Here is a 22,482-nt window from a genome sequence, read left to right on the forward strand (position 1 = left end):
CCCAGTATCCTTGGTGATCTCAAGGGTCCCTATAAGCTGTCTCTAAACTAATAGCTTCCAACTTTATATTTCCAGTCCAAACCTTCCCCCTGAGCTCCAGTTGTCCAATTGCCTACCTGACATCAAACTTAATATCTTCCTAATTAACTCTTGATCTCTCTCCCATGAATGTTTTCCTCTCCAAGTCTTTCCCATCTTGGCAAATAGCACCTTTATCCTTCCAGTTGCTCAGGCCAGGAATTTTAAAGTCGCCTTTAATCTTTCTTTTGTACTCAACATCCAACGCATTAGCAAATCCTATTAGCTCCATCTTAAAAATTATATCCCTGGGCGCCTGGGTGGCTCAGTTGGTTAAGCGACTCCCTTCGGCTCAGGTCATGATCCTGGAGTCCCGGGATCGAGTCCCGCATGGGGCTCCCTGCTCTGCAGGGAGTCTGCTCCTCCCTCTGACCCTCCCCCCTCTCATGTGCTCTCTCTCTCATTCTCTCTCTCTCAAATAAATAAATAAAATCTTTAAAAAAAAAAAAATTATATCCCTAACGTGACCACACTCACTGTATCAACTACCATGATTCTGGCCCAGGCCATTGTCATTGTTTGCCTGGATTATTGCAAGAGTTTTCTTTCTCATTGTTCTCTTGCCCTTCCCTATACTCCCCATCGCTAGAGAGATCCTTTTAAAATGAATCCTTTTAGATAATGTCACTGTTCTATGCAAAACTCCCCTGTGGCTTTCCATCGCATTCCAAGCACATGCTAAGGTCTTCACAATGGTGTACAAGACCCACACCCCCTGGGGCTTTCCTTTCACAGTTATGTCTCTAGCTACTCTGTCTACTAATTCTCCATTCTCATAAGGTTCCGGCTCCCCTGGCTTCCCTGCTGTACTTCAGTTATAGTAGCCAGGCTCGGCCCCTTACTCAAGCTGCTGTCTCTGTCCAGAATGTGTGTCCCACAGACTTCTGCAAAGTTGGCTTCTTCGCATCCTTCAGAGTCTTTGGTCAAGTGGTCCTCTTCCCCCACCCCACTTAGATCCCCTGCTTTGCTACTGTCCACAATCTTTACTACCATTGGATATATTGTATATTTTGTTTCTTATCTGTCTACTATAATGTAAGGAGCATAAAGGCAAGACATTCTGTTCAGTTTCTTCATTGCTATATCTACAGCTTCTAGAACAGTGTCTGGCACATGGCAGACAATCAAGATTTGCTTAACTAACCAGAGATTAAGAAAGCTACATGTTAGCCTCCATATTTCCCCTTTGAACAGTGTCTGTTATTGTAACCAAGGATATTTAGAAAATTCTGAATTCTAACTTTATTGACCAGTAAGTAAAGATGGAAAGATTAAGTGATCTGATAGTCTCACTGTGTACTTCACTTCATGTAATTTTAAAAAATTAAATGACTTTTGTATTATAAATTGAACACTGTTCATAGAATTGGAAAGAATATGCCTCAAATTATATGTTCAGAACATCAAAATTCCAACATTTTCGTAAAGGAAACAAATACCTTAACATCATGAATTTTGTAGAAACTTCAAGTAAAATATAAACAGTAATTTTTTAAAGTTTTGATCTTTTCTTAAATTTTCTTAAATTATCTTTATAATTACATATATTAGAGATCTAAGATATAGGACAATATTGAAATAATTTAAAATTATGCCCATTTCTTTGTAAAGAGATTAGTTATTTCCTTCTGCTATTACATTTGGGAAGGTAACTGAAATGTTCAATTGAACTAAATCATTTAACTTCTCTAGTAAAGGCCACAGTGGTTTGTAAGTTTCCTTCTGTCCCAATGACTATTTTAAGCCAAATCACAGTGGCCTAAAGTCAATGCTCTACCATCAAATTTGAAGACTGGAATCAGAGGTACAAAAGTCTAAAGTTCCCTGGGACCAGGAAGATATTGTAAAGATGTGAGGTGAGCTCCATTAGGATACAAGACTGAGTGGAGAGACATGTGGAGAATGAAGCATTCAAAGAAGGAGAAGAAGAGGAAAAATAAAAAAATCTAAGGCAGTTTGTACAACAACCTGTCATTTGCGTGCCTAAAAATGCTTTCTAGCTTCAGGACTTTTCTGAATTGTTTCTTTCACATTTTAAAATTTGTTATAACATGGTACACATCCATTGGAATCTAACTGATTCATCTTAACGACCAAATCAAACTATGTCACTGCCCATATCATATATATTTGAGCAATCCCCCATTGGTATAGACTTAAGGTATCTTCAAATTCTACTACAAATGATGTCACCATGGGATGACACCACCTTCTCTATACTTTCTGGTACATTTGTCAGAAAGTATTATGATAGATTTCCAGTGTAATTGCTGTGCAAAAGATACTTATACACTGTTGTAAAAATAGAAAGTAAATAGGTCATTGTAATTATTTTTAAATGCTTTCCTATCCCCAAAAATGCTAAAAAAGTCACATGTTCCAGGACTGGGATTTTGTGATATAGTCTAAAAATAAAAATCATGATCAAGTCAAAGAGTCACCTGTTTTTCCAGACCACTTGTGCCGCTAGATTATGGACTCCAACTCATCCTGATTCCTCTATACCTTTAAGGAATTCCTTTCTGGGAATCAAACTGTATTGTATTTCTTTGACGGGCTTACCTGTCCATATAAAATATGCAGATTTTTCTGGTTCCCATAAAAAATGTTATAGGTCTTCAATAAAGAATTAAGTTGTTCCCTAAAAAAAAAGTTACATTTGGTTACAATCGAGCTCTTTAACAGTAAGAGGCAAAAACAGTGCATTCAGTTCATACAGGTATGAGGTAGAAATGGTTCAATGGAATCTTTACTGTTCTGTCATTTTCACTTACTGCAGGTCATTGAGAATGGAAGTCTTCTTGGGACATCAACAAACACTGGAGAGGCTAATTCATAAATAAATAACCAAAGAAGGGAAAATGACTGAGGGCAAAGTGGTGGGGAGACTGTTCTGTGACAAGAGACAGCCATAAAATAGAGATCTGGTTTCACATTTCTTTTTGGTTTTGCAACATTTAATCAGCCTAAATTAAGCATCTAGTATGTGCCTGACATCGTGTTTCCTACCCACGGTATGGTAACAGTTCAGAAATGGTCACTGCTCCCGAGTTACTTATCCTTCGTGGCAGGTGGGATCTGGCTGCGGGAATACTGGTTCCTGCCCCCTCCTCTATCCTTCGCCTGTGCGTCCACAGCCTAAGATCCTTACCCTTCCTAACTATCCTACTGGTCCGAGCCATCTTCTCTCACCTGGATTAGTGCGACTGTCTCCTAAAAGCCTCCTGTATCTGTAGTCTGTTGTAACAGCAGGTATTATTTTAACGCAAACCTGATCATCTCTCTCTTCGGCTCAGCACTCTCCAATATCTTTTCATTATTCGGGATAAAAGCCAACATCCTTCCGATGACTTAAAAGGCCAGATGTGATCTGGTCTTCTGTTTCCCTTTGATCTCATTTCCTATTATCCTTTCCTTCACTCACTACACTCTAGCCACTGGCCTCCTTGATGTTCCTTAAATATGCCAGGCACATTCTCACCTCAGGGCCTTTGCACTTGCTGATCCCCCTATCCAGAATGACCTCCCCTCTTACCCCCAACCCACTGTCACACTTTTTACACATTTTCTTTAACTCTTTACTCAGAATTCACCATCTCAAGGAGTCCTTCCTGACCACTCAATCTAAAAGTTTGCATTCTCCAGACATTCATAACCTGCTTTCTTACCTCTGCCCCTTTGTCACCTTTAACCTTGAGCATATTTTACTTATTTGTCTTATATTCGATCTCTCTCACCAGACCATATCTCCATGAGAATAGATGTGTTTGTATGTTTTGTTTGCACTATATTCCATGTGCCTGGAAGAGTGTTTGGCACATAGTAAGAACTCTATGAACACCAGTTGAATGAAATGATCAGAGAAATTCTTATTCCTAAAAAATGAAACGTACCAAATAAAGGGGGAAAGACTTTTTTATATAAGCAGTTTTATGGGGAAAAAATCTCCTATTAAGTTTCCAAATACATTATTTTTTAAAATTCTTTTGATCCTCAATATCTGTCTCCCTCCCATAGGAATATTGGCTCCATGAAGGCAGGAATTTTGGTCTATTTTATTCATTATTGTCTTCCCCGTGCTAGAGCAGACACTTGTTCATAGTAGGCTCTTAATCAATAAATACTTATTGAATACTGAATGACAGAATTCATGTATATTGATTTTTCTGCTTGAGATCATGTAAATGTACTCTTTCCATCTGGCATTGTAATTTTAATGTGCACATTTCCAAGGTTCCATATACTTCACACAGTCACCACACAAAAACATTCTACAGAAGTCTTCCATGCTATGGTTCCATTCCCAACTGAGTTACTTTAGAATTTCAGTGTTGATGAATATTTCTCTTCTAAATATCATTGCACACACAAGGGACTTGTTGCCCTGGAGTCATTACTGCGGGATATTTTCTAAAAATTATTGTACTGGTAAGGAGCATGAATGCTTTTATAGCTTTCATTATTGAGTACCAGGGCAGCATATAGAAATTTCTGGTTCACTTGGGATGCAACTTCTGATATGCTGAGCTGTGAGGGTTGTTATTAAGGCAAATGAATTTTTATATAATCTTATTCCCTCAGCTTCTGTCTCTGATAAAACCGCACAATAAGATACATTACAAGTACCTTTCAAAGTATTTACTTTCAGGACCATGTATACTTAGAAGATATTCTCTGAGGTCAAGCCACCTGGAAAATGTTTCTGTACCTGAACAGAACCTGACTGAATCTTCTCCCACAGAAATAAGTCTCCAGATGACCCAGGGAGTCAGCAAACTGTGGTCCTGGGCTATTTGTGTTTATCAGTGAAGTTTTATTATAATGTAGCCACACTAATTTGTTTGCTTATTATCTGTGGCTGCATTTCTGCTGTAACTGCAGAGTTGAGTAGTTGTCACAGAAACCACATGACCCACAAAGCCTAAAATATTTATTATCTGACCCTTTACAGAGAAAGTCGGCCAACCCCTCCCAAGTATAACACAGGGTACTGAATACCACAGAAGTTGTCCGTATTTTTCTTACCACAGGCAGGATCTCTCTCACTGAATATTAATGGCACTTTGAAGGATTCCGGAGTGTGGAAGAGTAGTAGAGCTCAGTAAAATGAAGGGTTGGGATAAAGTGAGGCATTAGGAAGAAAGCTCACAAGTCATGTAAACAACTATAGCAAAGGTGAATGCATTGCAAATATTAAAACAGCATTATATTTTAATTGCATATACCTTACCAGAGGAACTTTTGAAGATGATTTTTTTGTGTATCGGATGAAACAACGGGTCTAATATAACCCTGCTAATAAAACCTAGCCTGCAACATGTTAATCTGACTTGTTGGCACTGAAGGCACAGGACGTGAAGAGTGATTGTCAAGTTGATTATCCGTGTCTGCCTGTGTCTTCTAATAGTGAATGGTCATTCACTCAGGCACTCATCAGTGACCGTGTGAGCCCAATCCGGGGGTTTCAGTCATACTCTGAGGATGGGTCAGAGTTTCAAGAATAGATGTGGCCTACTGTGAACTTTGGAGGGGGGAATTAAACATGAAGAGTGTGAGGAGCTTACCAGGCAAAGAGAATGTTCACAAGGACACGGGGCTACTTCTATAGCTTTTGTGAAGAAAGCTCAGAGCGTTGGGATTCTAAGAGTAGAACATGCAAATGGGCAGTGGTGAGCAATGAGCTGAAGAAGCAGACAGGAACCTCGTGAGCCATTTTAAGAAGCTTAAAATTCTACCCTGCAGGGAGGGGGCAGCTACTGAACACTGAAAGTTCTAGGCCAAAGAAAGACATGATGATCAAGGCCACCAGGGAACTTACAGGAGACAGATTTCAGGACAAGATGGCAGCAGAGATGAGTGGGACTATTCCAACTGTACGGGGGTGGAGGTGCAGGGGCAAGGTTGTGTTCCATGGAAAGGTGCTCAAGTGTCCCACATGTACAGAAGGCAATGAAGTCTAGATGGGCCCTAAAATAAGTAAAGGGATTACATGATTTAGGACATCGGAAGGTAACCACAAAAGAATTATCTAGGCAGTCCCTAGTCAGCAAAGGGGGCAGTGATTTAATTTACACTGTGCCCTGTCAATGGTGACTGTAACAGATTTTCTGGATCCGCTTAAATGTTACATATGGACCTTCCTCCCCTCAAGAAAGGAAACAAGCATCTGGGTATCTTTCCCTCTCAGCCACCAAAAAGTTCCCCACCCAGCCTCGATCAGACTGCTAAGCAACTATTCAGCTGCCCTAACAAAACATAAAATGGGTGAGAAGAAATGGATTTCACATCCAATCTTCTCAGTTTAAAAATCTGTGAAGTCTAGAAGCCACAGGGATGCCCATGAAATAGACATAAAGTTCAAACAGCCTATACACTATATGTTTGATACATAAGAAATTGACTTTGTGAAAGCTTGGTTTTGTGGAACATGAAATACTGCATCGTAATATACAATAAGGTTTAAAAAAAAAATCAAACAGTATGTAATATGGATAGTGTTTTAAAGATTTATTTATTTATTTGAGAGAGAGAAAAAGAGAGAGAGTGCGCAAGCACACACACGGGCGCACGCACAAGCGGGGGGGAGGGGCAGAAGCAGAGGAGAAGCAGACTCCCCGCTGAGCAGGGAGCCCGACTCGGGGCTCCATCCCAGGACCCTGAGATCATGACCTGAGCCGAAGGCAGACGCTTAACTGACTGAGCCACCCAGGCGCCCTGATACAGATAATGTTTTAAGGAAACTGAGGAATGGCAAACTTCCATATAAACCGGACTTCTAATTAAATGAAGGGCTAGAAGAATAAGCTTCTCAAGACAGAAGCTGGCACCGTGCAGTGGCAGTGCAGAGATCAGGTCCTGACAGAGGCTGATAGACACCCAGAATTATTCACAGCAGCTCGTGAAGAGTGCTAACCGCAAGAGACTTCACATGGGGATGACAGATGCAGGGCAAGGATGCAGAAGAGGGCTCAGGGCTCCTGTTCCTTTAAGGCTCCCAGCTTGGTTTTATGAGCAACAGTGGATCCAGAATCAACTGTAAAATGCTTAGGTGTACTTTGTACTTTGTGGTCTGAATTGCAGTCGCTCAGCAGATGGGAATTACCCACACACTGAACGTCTGCCATGAATAATGGACTTAGCAAGAAATGAGTTCCTCAATCTTATCATGCTATTTAGCCGGCCGGAAGAAACAATTTTTTTTTTTTTTTTTAAGATTTTTATTTATTTGACAGAGAGAGACACAGCGAGAGAGGGAACACAAGCAGGGGGAGTAGGAGAGGGAGAAGCAGGCTTCCCGCCGATCAGGGTGCCCAATGTAGGGCTCGATCCCAGGACCCCGGGATCATGACCTGAGCCGAAGGCAGATGCTTAACCTACTGAGCCACCCAGGCGCCCCCGGAAGAAACATTTTTATTTGATCTTATAAAACTGTAATATTCACGGACATGGGACAGCATGATGGATGGAACGGAGTTATGCCTTGCATCCATAGATAGAATGGATGTCAAATTTTAGTTGTAATAAGAGTTCTTGCTCTTGTTGTAGTAATGATATACAGTGTAATTAAGTGGATATCCGATCCCTTTCCTGGAAACCAAAAACCCTGTCCCACTCTTTGCTAAGTGATTCTTACTATTTGAACCCAATAAAGGTAAACCAGAAATACTGTTGTACAATGTAACCCAACACAAACTTCAGAAGTTTGTGCCACATGACACGAAATAAACCAGAGAAAAATACAGCCCAGCTTAGCCTAGGAAGGCGTATTTGGCCACAGCTGTGCTTCCTGAGTTTATGTGACTTCTGCCTCATGGAGACTTGCTGAAAAATGTCCAGGGTCCAGATCAGGCAGCCACTGAACTGCATTGTGACCACAGCATTAGAAACAACATTCTATTGTGCATATTGCCATGTTTAGGAGCAGGAACCTGAGACATCTGAAAAAATATCTTCAAAGAGATGAAAAATTGAGGCAGAATAAAAATGCTAACTTGCTGTCTTATGCATTTGGTTCTCCCCCCAGCACACATGGATTTTGTTCCTAAGGTTAAATTTGAGCTATGAGATCAACAATTTCGTGTTAGGTTAAAAAACTGAATTTAAAACTTACTATGTTTTTAATAAAAGAACGATGAGTGAAGCATGTAAAGGTGACCCAGCTGGGACCATGTGCTGGGAATCAAGACGATGATCTATTTTATGGGTTGTAGTTCTGTCTACTTCCCCAACTTTATATAATAAGTGCACAAAGCATGTATAATGTTGTCATAGTTTTGCTTCCATAAAAGCGTAATATAAACTCCTGTATGTTTTTGGAAAGGTGGAACCAGGAACTAGGACAACAGAAAAAAATAAGTAAAGCCTTATCACGAAGCCATTTGCCAAGACAACACATCATTTCATATTACTGACGTCTGCGTGATGTCTGCAAATGGTAGCAGAATTCTCTTAACCCACTTTATCCTTCATTACTGTCAACGTGAATCCTGGAATTAAAATGGCAAACTTCTGCAGCTGCTCTCCTACCAGCAGCTACAGCTCCGGGTCTTTTTGCCTGTGGCCTCCTCTTCTGGTTCACATGAAGAAAGAAGACTGCCTTTCAACCTTTGCATAGACACCTCCCTCAGGGGGCCAAGCAGGTTCTTCACATTTCCATTGCAAATGAAGGGGTTGGGCTCCACTGTTTGAAAACAGCGGAAGTTGGGAAGAAGAGGTCTATCTTGATGGCAGTAAAAATGCAAACGCTGAATGATCCGGGAACCCCGAATTTGTCTACCTCTCCTGACTTCCTTTGAAGGGACTGCCTTTTTCAAAGAGGAAGGGTTTCTAACATTTCTAGTAATTCTGTTAAAGTATTGGTAATTATTGCTGGGGGTCGGGATGAGGGCGCCTGTGATTTGTTTGCTTTGTTCGCTTTGTTCTCCCAAACAGTTCTATCCTAAGACCCAACTCTCTCTTCACTGCTGACAACCTATAATAAAAAGGACCTGGGAGTTGCATGAACTCCACTACAAATCTGATCAATAAGGTAGTATAACCAGATGTGCGTCTCCTCCGCCACAATCGCCCCTCGGCTGCTTTTGGCCATTTTGGACTTCTGTGTTTTCTGGGCATTCATCTTTTCCTGGTGAGCCCTGCAAAAACTGGCCCAGAGCCATTAGTGGGTCAGCTTCTCTTGGGTCCTCAACCCCGAGAACTCAGGTAAGAGCAAAAGGATTAAAGACTCAGGAATAATTTTGTAGTATTACAAAGTAACTTGAAGTGATGGCTTGCTGGTGGATACAAAACAAAGAAAAATGCCCAAAGTGGTTTTCTTGATGATGAACTCTACCATTGAAGAGAGGGGCTTTAGCTACACAGACTAATGTCACTAGATGTGGATAAGACCTAAAAGGGGATAAAAAGGGAGAGGCGAAGGAGTGTATCTTTCGTTAAAATGCCAGTGCTTCTGAAGAAAACAGGCGTGTGCTCTAGATCTGACATCTGATTTTTAAGAGAATCCCTTTCTAAGGGTAAATCTCAGTATTTGAAATTTTAACCCACTAGCGTGTTTTCCAACAACCTCAGATGAGGGAAGATACTCATCTCTTCCCTTTTCCTCTAGGGTTAGGCTTTTAAAGACTTTTATGAAAAAGCCTAAAAAAAATTCACAACCTATTATTCCAGTTGGCAGCTGCAATGTGCTGCTCCCATATCAGACCCTGTTTTCTGTTATCACACACAGCTGAATTCCTAGGGGCAGCCCGAGTAGTGTGTGGACAGGGAAGAAAGAAGGAAGGAAATCTCTGCTCTACAATCGTCTTCTCTGGCCTGAAACACAGGGACATATGGTCTCTGGTTCACAGCCCTCATACTGTTCACAAATCAGCACCGGTTTTTATATTTCTATTTTAAAGTAAGGACTTGAAACTACCTCCACTTTGATGAAATAGTCCCCTTTCTTGTTGCAGCTGAATGTTCTGGAGAGAACAGCTACCGATGTGTGAATAGTGTTAGGGCTGTGAATCAGAGACCCTATTTACCTGTTGCCCTGCTTTCTCATTTCCAGAGCCTGCCCTCATTCCTTGGTCCTGGCCCCCTTTCCATCTCAAAGCCAGCAATGACCATTCTCAGCAGCCTTGCTCTGACACAGACTCTCCTCACAGAACTCTCCTCCCCTCCCATATTTAAAGACCCTTGGGATTACATTGGGCCCATCTAGATAATTTATTTTAAGGTTGTTGATGAGTAATCTTAATTCTCCTTTGCCGTGCAACATGAAATATTCGCAGGTTCGGGGGATTAGGATGTTGCCATCTCTGGGAGGCCGTTAATATGTCTACAACAAGATTTAAATAAAGTGACTCCTATCCTAGTATTGTCTGAACACCCGGGAGGCATCTTGTTAGAAATTAAAATCTGTATTTTACCCAAGATGCCCAGGAAATCCGCATGGACATCAAAGAGAAGCCCTGGTGTCATCACTTTGCCCCTAGATGTGAAACAGTATTGAAGGGTAGCGCATGTCAAAACACTAAGGTCCTGATTTAGTTCTCTGAGGTTGGCTATTTCCATACTCATGCATGATCAGCAAAAATTTGAGGGGTTACTGTGTAACAGACAATGTAACAGATGCTGGGGGTAGCAGGGTATACAGCCAAGGAAGCCCCTGCAGTGACGGGACTTCCTTTCTGTAGGAGGAAAACAGAAGAGCAAAATCAGAAATAGGCTAATTTGACACAGGGATAAATACTGGGAGCACAATAAAACAGGATCCTGTGATGCAATGCACGGTGGAAGACATGTCAGAGGGTGCCATCAGGAGGACTGCCATAGTGAACTGAAACCACGGTCATGGGAAGGAGTCAGCAGAGTCAAGAGTCAAGGAGAGGGTCCCAAGCAAGAGATGCATTGCCCTGTGTGCAAGACTAAGCTTGGCATGTTTGAAGGAGAGAAAGAAGTGAAGAGTGGTTAAAGATGAGGTTCTAAAGGTCGTCCAGGCCAGATCACATTGGGCCTTAGAGCCCCCTTACGGTAAGGAGTCTGTAATAGGAACCTCGGAGGCTTTAAGCAGATGTTGTGCCTCACACTGTAAAGGGCCATCCTGGCCGCTGGGGGGCAGTGGCTATCGGGACGGGAAATGGAAGCAGGCAGCCCAATAAAGAGGCTGCCGCAGTTGCGCAGGCAAGAAATAATGGGGGCTTGGACTAGATGGGGAGAAGGGCTTGGCTTCTGGAGGGGGAGCCAGCTGGACTTGCTGCACGGCTGGGTATAGAGATGAGGGAATGGAGCAACTGGGTGGGTATGTAGCTTATACTGTGATCTTGCTTCTCATTCTCCCACGTGTCAAACTTTCATTTCAGGTTTGTTTAATCCAAGCCTTATACATTTTTTAAACCAGCTGACAAGTAAACACAAGTGTGCCATGCAACTCTGGTCATGATTGGAGCAGACACGGCTCGCTGTCAAATAACACCCTTTGTGTACGAACACAGGAGGCTTTTGTGCTTGCTGAGGAGGGCTACGTTGTCTCCTGAGCCCGAGGCCCCCTGTTCCCTAGGGATGGGGAAATGAGCTCTCTATTCTGTTAATTCATCAACAGCCTCTTAGACCATTGGGATTGCTACCAGAGTGTCTGGCCACGTCCCTGAGCAGGAGCTCACAACAGGAGCTTTCCTGGTACACAGGCTCTTTCCTCGCTCTTCTGTGACACTGCCATGACTCTGACCACTGATTCTCCTTTACATTTGAAACGATATATATTGGGGTGCCTGGGTGGCTCAGTCGTTAAGTGTCTGCCTTCGGCTCAGGGTCTGGGGATCGAGTCCCGCATCGGGTTCCCTGCTCAGTGGGGAGCCTGCTTTTCTTTCTCCCTCTGCCTGCCGCTCCCCCTGCTTGTGCTCTCTCTCTCTCTGTCAAATAAATAAATAAAATCTTAAAAGAAAAAGAAAGGATATATATTAAGTGACCTCCTTGTTTCTCTTCTGGGCATCCTCCATATACTCCACACTCTATACAGAGCACAGAGAACACACCGTAGCATCTGCTTTACCTAACATACTTTTTAAGAGATGCTTTTCCCTGTGTCCTGTCCCTCACCCACACTGGGTACTTTTACTGTCTGGAACTCTGAGCTCCCTCTGGCCGTAAGGATTTCAAGCAGTCTCCCCACGTCAGGAATGCTCTCCCACTCACTCTCTTAAACTAGTTTGCCCCCTCCTTGTTCAGATCTCAGGGAACGCGCCCTCCTTAGACTAGGTCCGTATTCTCTAAAGGGTCCCTTTCCTTCTGAACACTCAGCTCAGTTTATCAGGCCTTCAGACCTGTGGTTCTCAAAGTGTGATTCCCAGACCAGTAGAACCTACACCACCTGGGTAACTTAGACATAGGAATGCTCACTCCAATCCAAACCTACTGAGTCACAATCTGGGAATGGGGCACTGCCATCTTTCGTGTAACAAGCCCTCCAGGTGATTCTGGTGAAGGCTCAAATTGGAAATCTGTAGCTTCAGGCATCTCTTGTTCTGTTTTTGCAAAAAAAAAAAAAAAAATTCCATATTCGTTTCTAGTACAACTTCTGGCTTATGGTATGTTCTCAGCAATTGTTTTGGGAAGAAAATATAGAAAATTAAATCCTGACCTAGTTTTTTTTAAGATTTTATTTATTTATTTGAGAGAGAGAGAGATAGCACGCAAGCAGGAGGATGGGGCAGAGGGAGAGGGGGAGAATCTGGAGCAGACTCTGAGCTGAGTGCGGAGCCTGACATGGGGCTCAATCTCACGACCCTGAGATCACAACCTGAGCCGAAATCAAGAGTTAGGCGCTTAATGGACTGAGCCACCCAGGTGCCCCCTGACATATTTTTAGAGGGGAAAAAAAATCTTTCACCAGTGTCACCAACTGACATATCCAGAAATTCAAGTAAATTCCATAAGTTAATGTATTTCTCATCTCTGAATTTTGATTTTATCAGATTTTCTATTGAAATATTTTCAGTGTATCTTGGAGAGATAGATGATCTTATTTTTTAGCTGACCAAAGTGATAAAATAGGTAAATGTGGAATAAGTAAATTTTATTGGGAATAACAGTCATATTGGTATGCTTCATGACTGTCAATGCTCATTGAAAAATATTTTATATAAAGAAAGCTTAATAAATGATCTTTTTCATGGATCTGGGGGGACATTATTGAGCATTTTTTGACATAGTAACTAACATGATATCCAATTTTCATAATGAAAATTCCTTTTGTTTTCATTAGGTCATCAAACCTAATAATGGAAATGTTAAAACAAATTTTTAGAAACAATCCTCACATAGAAAAAAAATTCTCATGTTTAAAGGAGATGGTTCCAAACAGGTCTCGAACTTTTGGTCCCTGATTTATTTTAATATCCTGACTCCTTAAAATAAATATGTCAGGGAGGGTTCTCTCATCCTTTGTTGAAGACAGTCCAGTGGCCTTCAGGAGAGTGGTGCCCTCTTCCTAAGCCTACCTGCAGAGCACGCTGGGGCACGCAGCGTTTGCTCCAGTTCCTCTGATCGAGAGAAGACCCTGGCCATGGAAACTGGGCAAACATTGCCCTCTGGCTCTCCTGGCCAGGTAGGAGCAGCCTCCAGAACACTGGCTCTTTGTGCTGAATGTGCTCAGAGGTGCAGGTGGCTGATTCCTTTGTTTCAGCAAAGGGTGCCTGGGCAACATGCTTGGAAAAAGACACTGTTTGGAATAACGCACTTTCGGCTAAACGTTATTACATCATGCTAATTAAAGCTCTTTACTGAGGATGGGAACGCACACGTGCCTGGTGGTCTGCCGCTGCAAGGGTCTGTATTAGATTCCCAAGTAGGAGAAAAAGTTACCATTCCGAGAATGAAATCTGATCTGCATTCTCAAACCGGATTTGAACACTTTTCAAGTACACGGTTGGCATTTACTCACCTCTAAAGTGCCCTGATTTCAGCCTAGGACCTGAAGTGAAAGTACTTTGAAAGCAACCAGATGGAACCATTTTTTTAAACTCACCTCACTTAGAATATTTACCATGTGTTGCACCAGAGCAGTGATGACCCCAGGCAATGAAACGGCAGCTGGAAACTTAGTCATTTGAGCATGAAGCTGACTTCTGCCAACACCCTTCACCCAGGGAAATTTCTAAACTCAGAGAATTCTCATTCAGCAGTAAGACATAAATGTTATATTGCTGCTACACTATTAATATCACGACCTCTGATTTTATTGATCATATGTAGCTCTCATGAAATTTGCTGAAGCCAAAATTTCCGTTAAGCAGATCCTATTTTCCTAGTAATTTCCATTATTTTTCACGTATTTCTGTGCAGGGAAATAAAAATCCCTTCATAAGCTTGTAAATTCTGTCTCGTTCACCTAGTATGGAGTGGGAGCTGAATGACTCCCTGTCCAGAGAATAAATGAATGGAAGTGTTCGGTAGATTTGTGACACGTTGGATATCACAGGTGGTCAGTGGTATTCTTATAATTTCTGACAACTGACAACTCTTTATAATTTCCCCTGGCTTTTGTTTATTTCAGGTGGTCAGAAGTTCTCAAACGTTAATCCCTTCCTCCTCCGGGCAGTGGTTCTTAGACCGGAGTATGCATCAGAATGACCTGATTAACCCGGGATCTGCATTGTTACCAACTTGTCTGATTGGGGGGTGGGTGGCCCATGGACCGCATTTTGAGAAATGCTATCTTTAAGTCTGGTGTTTGTGTAAATGTTACAATATTTTATTTTACCACCTGGAGCTCCCATTAATAAGTGGATACCGGGGCCTGAAAGGGGCTCTGGGTTACAGAAGGTAAACGATCAGTCCTCAGTTTGGTCAATTCAAAATATGACACAAAATAAGGGTCACTAGAATCTCAGACCCTCCCCCTCCCCCACCAAAATGTGGTTTCATTGTCTCTTCCATCAAAATATATGCAGAATCTGACCTTTTTCTTTAACCTCCACTACTGCCCCCTAGGCCCAAGGCACCATCATCTCGACCCTGAACTATCAGCTCCTTGATAATTTCTCTGCTTCCATCCTTGTCCCCACTTCAGCCTGTTCCTAACAGGACAGCCAGACTGACCCAGGCACTCATGTGCTCAGTATCCCTCAGTGGCTTCTCCTGTCATAAGTGGGCAAGCTGGAGTCTCACAACGGCCTGTGAGATCTCGCACGCTCTGGCCCATGATGTCAGGAACCTCAGCTTCTGCTGTCCTTCCCGCTTCGTTTCCCCACACTGGCTTCCTCCACTCTTAGGGGCATGCACCTGCCTCAGGGCTGTGACCCCGCTGTCCCCTTTGCTCCCAGCCAGCTACCTGCACAGCCTGCTCATTCACCTCCTCCAGACTTTTCTTCTAATGCTACCTCCCCACTGAGGCCTTCCCGGGCCATCTGCAAGGACATCATGACTCCCTGCTGTCCTCCCCTAGCCCTCATTACTCCCTTTCTGCTTTATTTTTATTCTTCATACCTTTCGGCATCTAATTATATATATTGTTACTCATTTATCTTACACAGTCACTGTATCCCCCCCCTTTTAGGAGGCAACCCCATAAGGCTAAGGGTTTTTTGGGGGGGGGGGGCTCATTGTTGAATGCTCAGGGTCCAGAAGAATCCCTGTCCACAGGGAGCAGTTAATAAGTACTTGAGGAATGAATAGATGGATCCACTATCTTCTACTTTACTCTTCTTCTCACCTTGTATAAGTCATATGTATCCTCCAGGTGTGACTCTAATTCCATTTTGGACCACAGTTGTTCTCTCTGCTTTCCTATGGCCCAATCCGGCATCATTTACATCAATTTCCCTCTGTCATTTGTTTGGCTTTGTTCCTCTTCCTGGTGAGACGTGGGTCCTGTTCCAGGACCCCTTGGTTTCTTTTTTCTTACTATGTCATCTTTCTCCTCATCCGCTTCTGTTCCAGCTTAGCCAACTCAGTCCTCAGCTTTACTCTTACAGTTTTCAAGTCCCTGCCCTATTGTTCCCCAACCAATATAATAAGATGCTATTTGCTGTGAGCAAGAAAACAACTGTGGATGTCCCGTATATTGCATAACCTAACATCAAGAGAGACACAGTGAAAATGAAGTGTGTCCTGAGGAACGAGGGAGGGAGAGAAGAGGAGAGAAAAACCTGTTTGGGGCCCCCGGGCTAATTCTTTGGCTATATCATTTATGAGGAGCCTGAGGCGTTTCCTTGAGGCTGTTCCTGAGAATTCTGCCAACTATGAAAATAGAAATTTAGTATTTAGTGAAATTAGACCACTCTTTAGGACATACAAGTGATTGTTCCATGAGAGGTTATGGGTTAGCAGTCTTTAACCATATTTATTCAAATTCCTATTCAATGTCTCCACCGTTGATTCATATTATTGATTTTTTGGGTCATATATCATGCTCAGGATGACACGGTGTGAGGGCAGAATCCACAAATGACGATGGAGCAGCATAACATGTAATACAGGCATATAATTACCTGGTAATGAATGTCCTCTCATTAACGAAGATCCACGAAGAGTGCTGATGAGCCATGACAGTCCTCATTTCCCCTTTTCTGAAGTCATCTGAGGATACCCTAAGACATTAGAATAATATTACTGGTATATTCGTGTGATGCATTCAGAAATGAGTTTCTGACTTAAATTGAAATGCTTTGTCATGTCCCTAGCGTGTAAACGTATTTCAGGAAAATTTTTAAGTAGTGTTTCATACATGGGCATGAGGGTTGGGTTGGGGAGGGAAGGGAAGGAAAGAGCCTTCTTTTTTTTTTTTTTCCATGTGCCATGGATCTTATACTCTGTATGTGAGCCACTTTATAGATGTTATCGTGTTTAATCCTCAGACCATCCCAGCAAGGTGTGGGTATTCTTACCTGTATTTCTGACACTTTGTAAGTAATGGGACAGATCATTCGAAGCAAAGTCTAAATGTCTTTAAGACCTCTACTTTTTGCTTTTCACCAACATTGTTTTTGCATTTCAGAAAGGTTATACAGATTAAAATCTTTGATTTCCTATCAGTTGGTCTGTTCTAAGATTCTTTTCAAAGACTTTTTCTATATCTAAGGGAATTAAAATGAGGATAAGTCAGATGTCCTCCAAAATGTTCAATGGTAAGAAACTAAGCTCAGAGTTCAGAGTTGTAACTACAACTTGCTTTGAGTGAGTTTCCAAATGGCAGCCTCTAAACCTTCGTTTCATAATTGTTCACAAAGTGACTTGTTTGAGAACAAGTAATAATGTGTTCTTTGCTCTCGCCCCCACTCCCCCCATATAAGTTTTCAGAGGTTTAGGTGTTTTCCTCTGTTTTTCTTACTCGATATGTGCTTTTGAGAAAAATCCATTTTATCTCTCATGATATACTTCCCATTTAAAATTGAAAATTATATTCTTCACGTAATTTAAGGCAAATAAGTAGTAATAGAAGAGGAACATATGATTTAATTAAAACAATCTCTAAAGAAAAATGGGCATAAAGAGGCATATGAAAAAATACTAAATGAACCAGAAATATATAACTTGACATACGGTCTTCCTCTTGGTAATGAATTTGAGAGGCGGACAGCTATGCAATAGAGAGATAGGGAGAGAGAAAGGCAGACAGGATAGAGTGATATTTCTAAGAAAGTACGATACAAACCACAGTGCTGGCCCATGATAAATGCAAATGATTTGCAAATTTGTAAGTGAAACCCTGGATCAAAATTGTGCTGAAAATCACTTTCCAGTGGGTGGCCGTATTAGCTACGCTTTTGGTAATGAATGTATCCAGTATGGCTAAATTTGGCATAACTCCTGTTAGAAATACGATTTCTGAATTTTTAGTATTTGATTTGGAATCACTCTAGGGATTTTTTTTTTTCATTTTTCGATTTATCCACAGTTCTGATACTACCAGGTTTTAGTGATGCAGAAGTTATCTTCCTGTTTTATCTTTCTATAAATGCACAGATGTGCTCAGGATGTTTGAAAGTGCTGTTTCTTGGTGCGAAGGTTACTTTTTATTGAGAAGTATAAAAAGGAGGGGAAAAAAAGGAGAAACTGTATAAGGAACTTTGCCTGGCTTGGAATGATGTTTCTGAAGCCTTGCTGGTTTTATATTTTATAGTAAAATTTCCAGAAATTTATGAAAAAATATTAGATGTCTTGCTGTTATCATATTTTTAAAGAGAATTTCCAGAGACTTGTGAAAAAAATTTTCAGTCGGTTTTGAACTTCTGCTTCCTTAGCAATTCAGTGTTATTTTCTTTAAGAAGATATTAAATTCCCAAAGGCTTCTACAATCCCCAAAAAAGACATTTTATAATCATTGAAATGTTTTGTCAACGTGGGAATACAAGATAGCTAAAGTAGAGAAGAAATCCTAGGGCAACGTTTGGAGATGTGCAGAAAAGAGGAAAATGCACTATGTAAACCGAAAAACTCCAGAATCACTGTCCCAAGGCAAGGAAGGATTTGGTAAGTCTGTTTTTACAGTATTTCTAGAACGAGTTTTCTCCTATATGAGTCTGTGCAAGGGAAGACATTTCTTCTATTGCAGCCACCCATCCCAAATTGGCTGAACCCTGCCCCAGTCCTGCAAACACAATTTTAAGTTTCCAGGCAGCTAAAATCAAGCTCTGACTCGCAAGTGTTGATTAAGTGTGACGTAACATCCTTCAAGTCTCCTTCAGGCTCTGGAAACCGTGGTCAGACATGAAAAACATCCTCCTTTATGTCTTCATCTAAATGGCATTAGGGTGTGACCAGAGATTTTAAGTATAATATTTTCTAGTCATTCCGTTTTGCCGAATTAAATATTTAATTACTATTGATTCAAGCCTATAGAATCATAGGGGATATCACCAGGATAAAAAGTTAGGCTAGAGAGAAATGTTTAATTTTTTATTTAAAAAAAGAGGGGGAGGGACTTCCTCCTTTTACTTCCAAATTAGCTTAGTTTGGTTGGAGTAAGGTGTTTAGAAGGAATTGCTTGTCCTCTTTCTCCAGGAGAATAGCAATTCCCCCCACCCCATCACCCAAAGGAAGGAAAAAGGAAAAAGAAAGGAAAGCTGTTTTCACAAAATCCCTGATGCATAGTCTTCTTATAGCATGTTATTTGAAACTATATAATCTATTTGAAAGCTATGAGCACATCTGGCCCGGCAGATTGTAACAGTCTCTAAACTGAGTGCTTGGCTAATTTCCCTTTATGCTTTTAGCATTCTGACCATCACATCATCTTCTTGTTCACAAACCTTCCTGGGATCTCATTCTTAGCAAATACCATCCAAGTTTCCCAACCTGACATTCAGGTTTTCTGCAATTCCACCAACACTTACTTTTCCAACCTGAAAATTGAAGCTTTTCTCAAATACCAGGCCTACTAGTCTAATGGATCTCAAAGCACTGAGTCTCTTCTCACCAGTTAGTTACCTCACATGAGAGGGCCCTCGTCACCAGAGGCTGAGGTCCAGGTTTCTGCTTCTTCCTCGTCTCTGCTCAAGTGGGACCTTATCAAGTCTCCCCAGAGCCTATTATCTGCACCTGCTGTGATGCCATTTTCTGCTTTCCACCTTCTACTGTCGTTCTTGATTTATACCTTACTGCTTTTCCTACTCATATCTTCTTGCTCAAAGACTGGTGCTCGTCTAGTTGGGCATATATCCTCTTTGATAGCTCATCACCGGAAGGGGGTCTCAAGGAGGACTCACGCTGGAAGGGACGGGAGCTTAGCCAACCAGGCAGATTCACTCTGTGTAGGTCAGAAGTCACATGGGTGTTTTAGGCTGCCTTGGGACAAAAACGTAGCATGTTCCATGAGTCCAACCAATCCCAGTTACTCATTCATAGGATTTGGTCTGGGGGGTTTGGTTCTACAGCCCTTGCTCTTGCTTCTAAAACCGGAGTTTTGCCCCTAGGCTTTGTCATTCTAATCACCTACAAAAAGGGTTACTGTTGCCCCCTAGTGAGAATCCCCCAGTGGTGACCTCACTGTCCAAACACTACCTTCTCCTGGATCCCGATTATTTACCATCTATCCTTTTAATTTGCCCCTCCCTGTACCTCCCCTCCCACATTCCAGTGGCCTATGTCTTGCCAAATGGTTCATTTTCTTTCCTCATTTTCTCGGCCTCTTAGCAGCATTTGACAAGGTTGATTGTTTCCTGCATTTGAAACCCTTTCTTTTCTTGAGGTTTTCAGACAAAGCAGTAACCACAACAACTTGCCTTATTGTTTTGTTTTGTTTTGTTTTGTTGCTGTTTCACAGGTCTCAACATTTTAGTTTCCTCTCTGGAGTACTCTGTACAATCATGGGATGCTGGCTGGTTCTACTAGTCCATCCTCAGCTATGTCTTCTTCCATGTTTGCGCTTTCTCCCAGGTAACTGAATCCATCTCTAGCCCAATCTCTCTGCTGAACTCCAGACTCCCAGACTCATGTCGGTATCTACTTAGTCTCTACTTGAACGTCTAACAGGCATCTCCATATCAATCAACATGGCCAAGACATGGCCACAGACTTTCTTCTGTTTCCAGAATTCCCTCCTCCACAATTCTTTCCCATTTACTCAATTAGGCACCATAACTAAGACTCAGTTTTATTTTTTCCTCTTTCATTATAACCAGATTCCAATCCAAAAGTAAATCCTACTGACTGTACCTCCAATATGTCACCTGAACCTCAAAAGCTTTTATTTCCAATGCTACCACCCTGAGCCAAGTCATCATCGTCATCTTTCTCCTGGATTTCTGCATCAGCCTCATGATTAGTTTCCCAGCATCCACGTTGTGACTAGTATTCTATTGCACACACAGCATCTAGGGTGATTAAAGACTGAACAAACGTCATCATCCCATGATTAAACACTTGCAATGACTTCCAAGAATGAACTAGAATAAAATATAGCTTCCTTATGATGACCCACAAAATCCAGTCAATCTTTTGAGTATTCATTCCCTTATTTTCCCCATGGATTACATTTCATCTATGTTGGGGATTTTTGCTGGTTTTCAGTCACTCCCTAAGCTCATTCCCATTTTAGAGATTTATACTTGTTGCTCCTCCTGGGAGCACCCTGCCCTGAGCCTTTCACATCTATTTCCCATCCTGCCAATCTCAGGCCAAGTATCTCTTCTCTCAAAGGCTTTCCCTAAGCAAGTCTCAGTCAGCCACTACCACATGATTTCCATGTAGGTACGTGACAGCATCTGAAAGGATCTCATCTATTTCCATGTCTGTCCTCCCCAAGCACAACACGAACTGCTTTGGATCAGGGCTTTTTGTATTTACCTGTGTTCATCCAGCTCTTAGAATTTTGCCAGGAACATGGAAGGAATTCAATTAATATTTGCTGAGTGGCTGACTAAATGTAAAGTTGCAGATGTGCCTGAAGGATTTATTGTTAGTTATAAAGTTTTCTTGATTTCATAGTTAACATGATAGATTTGCTGAGACTAGAAGTTGGGTATATATTGAACTGAAGAATCACCAATGGAAGGTTCTTACAATCACAAAGTGCCATTGACAGTAATGGGCTGAAAGCCATTGCAAGAGCTTTCTGGTTAACTCCCTATTTGTATTTATAAGAAAATAGCTCAGGTATCATTAAAGATCCCAAAACATTACTGTGGAATTATATTGTCAACCTGTGAGCTACGCTGAAGCAAGTCAGAAGATTTCAGATGTGATTAAAGGATTTCAGAAACACTTACATTATTTTCTGACCTTAGGAAGGAAGCCTAAGTTAAAAGGAATTTATGGAAGAAAATAAAAACAGGATAAAATTCTTGTTCATGGGCAATATACGCTAATTGAACAGGAAATAATATTGACTATATAAGCAGTCCAAATATCCGAAAGGTAAAAATGTAATTTGATCAAAGTCTCATTTGATTATTAATTATCAAGGTGAGAAATAGATCTGTGAGTTCAAACAGTTTCCCCTCTCCCATTAACCATGATTCATAGCAATTTAAAACCTGGTAGGACCTTTGTGAATATCTTCTAAATTATAGAGATTTGGTAGATTTAAGGGTCAGTGCTAGTTTCCTCAAAAGGCTTAAGAGAAGGACAACAGAGGTCATGATATGCAGAGATGAGGATTTATGAAAAAAGGAAAAATGATAATTCTAGAAGCCTAGAGGTCTTATGTTGGACATTCGCAATTAGTTTGGTAGAACATAATAAACTATGCCTTGAGGAGGAAGGTAGTTGTTACAAATCTATGTACTTAACTGGAAGGGTAAACCATATAAGCTCTCTGGTCCTGAGGCCAGAGTTTATTGACTTAGGCTGTGTATGAAATAAGATTATTATTCAGTAAGTTCGGTTATTTGTTTTTTCATTTTGTTCAGATTGAACAGAGCTCATGAGATAAGAAATCAGACAGGTCAGCAATCCAGTCCTGGAGAAATAAATAGTCCCAGAAGT

General features: G+C 41.5%; 1 protein-coding gene across 9 annotated transcripts in view; it reads right to left on the reverse strand.

Moving 5' to 3' along the window:
• RASSF6 (Ras association domain family member 6) overlaps window positions 1-22,482 on the reverse strand; it is a 48,636-nt gene that overhangs the window by 21,195 nt on the left and 4,959 nt on the right. For 8 of the 9 annotated variants that reach the window (XR_013446378.1, XR_013446376.1, XR_013446377.1 and 5 more), the window contains exons 2-3: window positions 16,548-16,646; window positions 2,641-2,719 (exon numbers count right to left, since the gene is read on the reverse strand). Coding sequence is in view for 3 of the 9 variants with exons in the window: in XM_078068766.1 (XP_077924892.1) it covers window positions 2,641-2,719; window positions 16,548-16,615 (147 nt within the window). In the remaining 6 variants the exon portion in view is untranslated. Of the gene's footprint in view, window positions 1-2,640; window positions 2,720-5,896; window positions 6,046-16,547; window positions 16,647-22,482 lie in introns of all 9 variants that reach the window. The other variant, XM_078068767.1, reaches the window with a different exon arrangement.

This window comes from Halichoerus grypus, chromosome 3, assembly GCF_964656455.1.
Source record: "Halichoerus grypus chromosome 3, mHalGry1.hap1.1, whole genome shotgun sequence".
Taxonomy (NCBI): Eukaryota; Metazoa; Chordata; class Mammalia; order Carnivora; family Phocidae; genus Halichoerus; species Halichoerus grypus.